The sequence below is a fragment of the Echinococcus granulosus genome (assembly GCF_000524195.1).
Source record: "Echinococcus granulosus chromosome Unknown EG_S00084, whole genome shotgun sequence".
Classification (NCBI taxonomy): domain Eukaryota; kingdom Metazoa; phylum Platyhelminthes; class Cestoda; order Cyclophyllidea; family Taeniidae; genus Echinococcus; species Echinococcus granulosus.
This window is the reverse complement of record NW_020170464.1, coordinates 243,816-251,924: the sequence shown is the minus strand read 5'-3', so window position 1 is coordinate 251,924 and position 8,109 is coordinate 243,816. Positions and strand designations below refer to the sequence as shown.

At 46.3% G+C, this 8,109-nt stretch overlaps 1 protein-coding gene across 1 annotated transcript; it reads left to right on the top strand. All coding sequences in view use genetic code 11, as the record gives it.

Annotated features, from left to right (window-relative positions):
• Nucleotides 1-1,232: 1,232 nt before the first annotated feature.
• Nucleotides 1,233-8,055, top strand: EGR_07697 (Protein dachsous; the record flags this gene model as incomplete). The annotated part of the gene is made up of 6 exons (XM_024496946.1): nucleotides 1,233-1,427; nucleotides 1,931-2,467; nucleotides 2,625-2,873; nucleotides 6,841-7,023; nucleotides 7,092-7,775; nucleotides 7,858-8,055. The coding sequence occupies 6 exons, from the start codon at nucleotides 1,233-1,235 to the stop codon at nucleotides 8,053-8,055; spliced, it is 2,046 nt and encodes a 681-aa protein (XP_024348651.1).
• Nucleotides 8,056-8,109: the final 54 nt, after the last annotated feature.

Sequence of the window (8,109 nt, the reverse complement as noted above, 5' to 3'; positions counted from 1 at the left end):
AAATTTAGTCGGGGGGCAAAAAAGTACTGCACGGCGCCGTCGGGTGTCTACACCAGCGCCCTTCGAAACACCTGCATGTGAGATGTATGTTTCGCGCCCTCTCCTCCTCTCTGGAGAGGTGTAAGCTCGATTCCACTGCATACTTGTAGACTTGCCCTCTTTAACCCCCTTCCCCTTCTCCACACTTCCTTTTTTCCTTCTGTCTTCATACGCACACACGCACGTAAGCAAGCAACGCAAATAACTTGTCACATCGGAGGCAGTAAATCAGCAGTCCCCACCACCACCGCCGCCGTTAGCGCTATCACTTGTTCGTGCCTTTGCACTCTCAAGGGAATGCCTCCAATTTAATCACCCGCGCGTGGACAAATTGGCAATTCGTTGGAGCGTGCGAAATTGCCACAGCAATGGGCGGGTGGAATGAGTGGCGGGGTGGAAGGCTTTGGTAGCCAACTCCGTCCATCGATTCCTATAATTGGGGAAGCTAATAAACTTCTAACTGAAACTTTTGAGCGCTTCAGATTTTTATTTCCTCCTCCGACGCACCAACGAACCTTTACACCGCCAATTACGCAGGATTCGGTCACACCACGAATATTAGAAGTTGGACTAAGTATTTGGGTGCATTGCTTCAGGCAATAAACCTGTCTCTTTCCAGGATAAACCTGAAGCAGATAGCGCCTGCGGCAGCAAATACACGCTTGAATAAATTTACTACTCCTCAAGGCAACCATTCCCTCTAGGCGCACACAGGCCTTGAACGCAACAGTGATGCGAAAAAAGGCGCATCGGTACCTGTCAACAGGAAATGGCAAAACTCCCGCTACCAAATTTTTACTCAGGCTTCGAGGACTGAGGGGTGGGGCTGGCAAACACTTGGCAGTGAAACAGAGCAGACTTATGACTACTGCCAAATCAAGGTCAAATGACACTTCAAACCGTGGAAATCGCAGTGACGGACGAGAGTGGCTGCATTTGGCGACGAAGGTATCAAATTGAAGCAATCCACAACTTAGAGCCTGTTCAAACCTAAGGCCTGTAGCAATTCTAAAGGAACACTGTAAATCCATTGTTGTGACGCCTTGACCTGTTTGTAGTAGTAACCGCACCCAAGCAGTGTTGCAGAAATCCAGGGCACATTAAACGTGTGATATAATTACCACAACGCATTATAAACGACAGTGGACGAAGGCCTTTTTCGGAGACAACACCCAGATAGGAGTACACAAAGCATGGCCAACGCCGACAAAGGATCGCACATGCGAACAATGCCACACAATTTGAGGACGACGTTGTGGCTGACTTGCCAACTAGTGCAAGTGGCTCCGCGTTTTCAGTGGTGGCACTCAATAGCGCCCACTTCGGGTGCTGTGAAAGCGCCTCTCTCGCTTTCGCTCTCTCTCAACGTTGCAAAATCTCGTAGGCAGGTTGCTATTTGAAAGTGGCACACGGAACTGCGTCCACAAATAAACCGACAACCTAAATGAGGCATTGGATTTATAATGTCCCCTTACATGCAATTCTTAGGTTAAGGAAAATAAATTTGCCTTACAGAGAGGAGGAAGAAAAGGAGAGTATCCAGTGAGGTGCCATTTTTCACGACGTCCTTTCTACCACCTGCCATGGGTGTAGAATTTCATGCTTGTGCGGCAAAAAGATGTCAACAGGGGAGGACGCACCTTTTTGTTTTGATGCAAAAATAAATCCACCTAGCAGTCTCCATTGTACACTTTTGGCACATTCGAAGGTTAAGTCGGCCTTTCAGTAATCTAAAATGGTCTATCCGAGGAGGAAAGGGAATCATAAAAACCGTCAACTCAAGGAATTGAGTAGGCGACCGGAGTTCTTCCAGGTGCTAGAGCTACGTCTTGACGGGATGGTTGTACGAAGTGCGTCAGTGACTTTATTGTACACAACTTTTTTTATTCAGGCCACGTTCACTGTTACCGTTCTGGATGTTAATGACAATCCACCACAATTCCCCATCAATCCACTCACCGTCACAATTGCAGAGGACGCCCAAGTGGGAAATTTAGTGGTTAGCCTCAACGCCACTGACCCCGATCGCCCAGACGACGTTCATCCCGTGACCTACAGTCTTGTCACCATCATTGCACTCTCCACTACTCAGCCGATGAGCGCTGCGAACAGCTCCCATTTCCGTCTGGAGGGTCATACGGGCCGTCTGTTGCTGGCTGAACCGCTGGACCGTGAGACTAATGCGGAATACCAGCTGACGGTGCGAGCGACAGATAGGGGCAGCCCAAAGACACAGTCCTGTGACCTCGTCCTACGAATTCAAATCCTCGATGTTAACGACAATGCGCCAGTCTTCGGAAGTCCATCCGGTTACCGGTTTGTCATTGAGGAGGAGAAAGAAGCGGGCTCAGTGGTGGGTGTTGTATCGGCAACAGACGCCGATGAAGGCAAGAATGGCAAGATATCCTACCGTCTCTTCGGCACCGCCGTGAGTAGTTGTGGGACTACATTTTCGTATTGACCATTCTTTTAGGTAAATTCTACCTTTGTTGTCAATAGACCCCTCATAATACCTTCAAGCTTTTAGCAGTCGCCCCTGAGCTCACATTAAGAATTTGACATTGAGAAATACGTTCGTTTTGTAGGCAGCAGTTCAGCGTGGATTTGCTATTAACCCCACTACTGGAGAGATCACCACCAAAGTGAGTCTTGATCGGGAAGTCAACGCTGTCTACGAGTTCTTTGTCACCGCAGAGGATTCCGCCCCTTCGAAACGGCTTACCGCCACAGCAAAGGTTACTGTTGAACTACTCGACATCAATGACAACGATCCTAAATTCATCTACCCCACTCAACCCAATCACACCATCCATGCGTCTGCGTACAGCAAAGTCGTACGTCTTCATTTCTCTTATGCCTTGTCAACTTAGTACCAAATTCATTTATTGGTTGGCTGGTTGTCTAAGCTACTGATGCAGTTATTCACCTAAAGATCGTTATCACGATTGAGTATACTGCTTTGTCTGCAAAAACACTTGGCTCAATTGTAAAACTTTTAAACAGGCTATGGACTAGTAAGCTGCCAGTTCGGAGTAATTGTTGTGAAGTAGTTGTTTTATCCAACATTAAATCGCAACCAAGTTGAATAGGAAATTTGTGCCTTTTAATGCAAGACACGTCTCGAAGAAGAGGCGTGAGTCCTCGGATTAAAACACCTGCATTTAGTTGTGATTGTCAACACGCCTGAGTGAAATGTCAGGCACGAAGGAGATGAGCAAAACATTTGCCATCAATGGCATCGCATTTGACGAAAGAAATGTCACACTGCAGACAAGCTTTCATCCCTCCAACAGTCTAACACGAAAGGACCTGCCATTGCGTGCGTGTTCGTGTGTGCGTGCACACAAGTTTTATCAAATTTGCAGTAGATGACAAGCTCCCTTTTCACAGTTTGACAGCTTTCCTGCCTTCGTAGTTGTCGATGCAGTTGTCGCGCTGTCGCGTCAACTACTCCACCCCCTAAGAGTGACTCCCTCCCTTCCCTTCCCTTCGCTTCCCTCCCCGGCTAAGGGGATGGAGTTGTGGAAACGCGTCAAACTGTCTTGCAAGATTCTGACTACCACTACATCATCTGGGCTAATTTTTTTGCTTGGTTGGAGGGATGATCACTTTGCAGTCATGCCAAGATTTATGCCAATTTGTCCTGCAAATGTAGCACAAACTTGACCTGGTTAATTCGTTTTCCTACTGCACCAAAGGCTTACTCCATTCAATTGCTTCACAGTTTTGCTGCTCCTTCAACGCTCTGACTGCAGTTTATGCCATCCCCTTCCTTATTTTATAGGAAGTTATTGTAAAATTCCATAATTTTTAAACTATTTTATTAATTCCGGTCACTTAAATAGCAAATTTTGAGTGAGTAATAAGAATTACTGGCTACCAAAAAGATGCAGTTGATTCTGTAAAGCTCTTCAGTACTTTGAAATGTATTCCTAGAACTCTAAACCAATTTTGAGGTCTTTATTTATCATGCTGGATCTTCCTGTGACCTATGGTACTTTTTAATCACACAAAACAACTATTTTATTCAATCGTACTCTTGATTAGAAATTTGTGCGCCAGTAGCGCAGTTGTCCACGAGTGTACTGCCTATAGAGCTAAGGAGGAGATAACACTTCTGATAATTTTTGTACAATTCTTAATGTCAAAATGTCAGAACTGTTGGTGTGCAGACAAGATGATGATTAGTCATTTGGCACCCATCCCAAAAAAAACTGTTCGCATCTTTCTGGCGACGAAGTGCCTCCCACTCCAGCCACCGATCTTCCCATGGACGGGAGGCATTAAAGCGCCAATAAAATCGGCTCCTTCTTCTTGTAAGGCTTGCATAATTTTAGAGCTCCCCAAAGTCTTCAAATTGCTCTGTCGTTCATTCCATTTATCAGGAGCAAGTTACATAGGCAGGCCATACAGGCAGTCGCTTGGCTGCATTTCTTCCACGTTTACACCCTTGAGCGATTAATTTTCTGCTGAAGAGTTAAAGCCAGTTGAGGGAATTCAAGACCGTCATGTGCGCGAAAGCGTGTCAGCGCCCTTAATTACCTTTTTTACGTTACGGACAAGTCGAGTCGGTTAATTAAGAACACGACCTGCCGTTAAATGTTCGTCTGACTGAAAATTTTTTTTAGAAGGCGTGGGGGAAGGGGAACTTGATGGGGTAAAGTTGGGAACGGACATTGCGAAAGCGTCATTACTTCTGTAACTTCCCCTGATCTGACCTGCTGCAGGTCACGTGAAAACAAACTGACCACTTTTTCGATCAAATATTTTTAAAAAAATGAGTAAAGGAATTGTGTGACAGGGGTTTCTGCTGGATTGTGATTTCTTCACTAAATTTAAAGCCTTTTCGCAGAAACGTCCCCCATTTTCGGATGCCATGCTTATGCTGAAGCCTCTTTTGTAGGGGTGACTATCTCGGATCGGCGGTCAGAAGACAGATAATTTTCAAAGAAAGATGTTACATTATAGACGTTTAAATTCACATGCTGATAATTTTCAGGGCGTTTTACGAAAACATTAGTTAATGCGAATAAACTGTGGCCCTGAAATCCCATAAAAATGCTTTTATGTGGCGGGGTGCAAAAGATTAAATGGAAAATATGCGGCGCCGGACAAGTTGCCCAAAATACAAGAGAAGACATAATCCTGGGGCAGAATATGTATTGCAGACATAGAGAATGGCACGGAGGTAGGCCCACCCCACGAAGGGAATATGATGGAGCGCCTAAGCGGCCCCAATACAAAGACCGAGGGTTAAACAAACATCCAATGTATTGCAATGAAATATTTTAGCAGTGGTGAGAGAATATGGCTTCTGCATGTTATCAGTTAATCACCAAAGTTGACTGTGCTTTAATTTTATGCACAACTGGAATAGAAAATTTGACGCCTGACTAAATTTGCAGGGCTGGCACAAATGCGCCGCCAGGTTAGAATTACTGATTCAACAGCAGGATGGGTGGTGGAAAGGGAGAAGAAGGGTGGCAGTGAGGGCGGGGAGAGGAGGAGCTGGAGTGACTAATGTGCATTGAGGATGACATTTGAACACCTTTTTTATTCCCCCCCTCCCCTACCCCACTCTCACTTTTCCTCCGGACTCTACACACACACGCACACACACACGGCCATGCAGTTAGGCCAGGCAGACATGAAAGCTTAATTTCCCTATGCGCGCACTCGCGTTGACAGGCCATTCTGCGCACTGCCTCCACACTGTCGACGTGTTGACTTGGCGGACGCCTAAAATTATGCCGAAGCTGCGCTGCATTTGGAAGATGAATGAAAATTTCTCAAATGGATGTACAGGCTGTAGATATTTTACGAGAACAGCTGTGATTTGAGGATTCGCTATTATATCTTAGTTGGTTGGGCCTTGCCATTACGATTTCAAATGCACGTAGTGTGTTGAGGCTAGACATGTGGTGAAACACGGTGGAGTTGCTGATACCTCCTCCCCACCAGTGTTGGGGCCAATGGGTCGAAATTGGAGGTGGACGAGTGGATGGGCATACAAAAATTGGCCACGTATTTGCGCACATGGCTTACTGCGCACTTTTTCAGCGATGGCAATTTCGATTAGGCAGCGCGATAACTCGAGGCTGGCAAACGGCATTTTAAATACGTCACCGCTTGACACTGCACATGGGCATTCACATACACACGCACACAAGGAGGGGAATTGTGCGTATCAGCCTCGGAGGGAAACAAATGCTGAAATTTACGAATGAATACCTGTGGGAGTGGATTACAACTGGACGGGTTAATGATCACTGCCTCCTTTTCCTGCAGCTTGCAGCCGAGTCCTGTACGCAACTTTTGGCAAACATTTCCTCCGCTTACAGCAACTGCCCAGACCACTTCGATCTACCTGATTTACTAAAAGTTTGCATTTGGCATCTCCAAGTTCTTCCCTTAAATTATTTGGCCTCTTGCGATCTTTGCGATTTCAAAAGCTTCATGCGTGTATTTGGAGGTTTAAAATGAGTTAATTTTCTCGAAGAGAAGCAAATGCACGGTAGGTGAATAAAGATGGAAAGAACTACATCCTACCGTAATTTAATACTTCTATCCCTTTTTCTTTTCCATGGGAGCCAGATTTATCACCGCAGTGGGTGGAAAATAAGTCACGACACCATCATTCATCACGTGAATGCTGGGCTTTGCCTGGACTGTAGCTAGGCAAAGCAGCTGTTGATGATTAGGAAAGGGCCAGAGTAACACTTAGATTCCACATTAGGTGGAAGTGGCAGTCAGAAAAACAGTCTTTTCCTTTTTACACACTTTGTAATATAATTGATGTAGGGCACTGCGATTGTCAAGCTGACAGTGTTTGATGCAGACGCAGCTGGAGAGCAGGGTCTTCTCTTCCTCATGAAAAACTCCACCTCACATGGTCTCTTCTCCCTGAGTCCCAGTTCTGGAGAACTCGCTTTTGCACGCGAGGTCCTTGATGACGACATTGGCAGTCATTTTCTAGAGATAGAGGTGAGCAACTTCTTTACAAAAGGCTAGGCAGAGGTTATAACAAGATTAACTGCTCCCTTCATCAACAGGCGAAAGATAATGGGGTTCCTTCACGTTCCTCCATCACTTCTATCACCGTGGTAATTGATGCAAAGAATCCTCAAAGAAACCCTGGATCGATTAACACAGGTGCAGAATACGTGAACAGTCCGACTTATTCAAAGTCGTGGAACCACCGAGACGAAGCCGCGTACTCTCTCTACGGCCAGGATACAAGTGTAGAGGTCTACTCACGGCAGGACAGTCCACCGGCCTTCGATCGTCGACTGATCCTCATTTCTTGTCTAGCCTTTCTGGGGTGTCTACTTCTTGTAGTGTTTGGAGCTATTCTTATTCGTTTCCGGCATCGCGCACCCACGGAAAATGCTCCACCCACCAATCCAGCAAACTTTGTCCACGCGAAGGAAGCGAAGTACAAAGCAGCGACCTTACAGCCACAGACTAGCGTGCCAGGAAAGGATTTGTTGAATCGATACGTCTATGGCTGGTCGGCTCAGAGGTCGCCGTTGGTTGGAGGCGCCCGTTGTGCCAATGCTACTGTGCCACAGCAGCAGCAACGAATGCTGCAAGAACATCACCATCAACAACAACAGGAGCAGTTTCTCCGCCTTGGCTTTATGAACGGCACTACTGCAGGTGCGGTGGCTGCAGCCGCTGAGAGCTTTGACAATGCGATACAGGCTCGACCGTGCAGAGGCGAGGTTACTTTGCAGGTAGTACCTATATCAGCCTTACTTTTTTGTTAAAAATGGCAAATGGAAACTAATTCTTTTGATTCCATTTACTATTTTCCAGGCGAAAAATCGGTCCGGTTCACTAGGAGACAGTCTGGAGGAGTACGAAAGGCCCCCAATCCCCATCGTCGACAGGGCGAACATCTACCTCAGCCAGGGCCAGATGAACCGTGTTGACGACGTTTGGGAGCAGCGTGCTGACAAAGTCCTCAACAATTACGAAGCTCCAGGTGATGGAAATGGCTGTAAGTATTTCTAGCTATCGTGGAGCTTTAAATACCAAGTAAAATGCATATTTACAATTGTTTACACG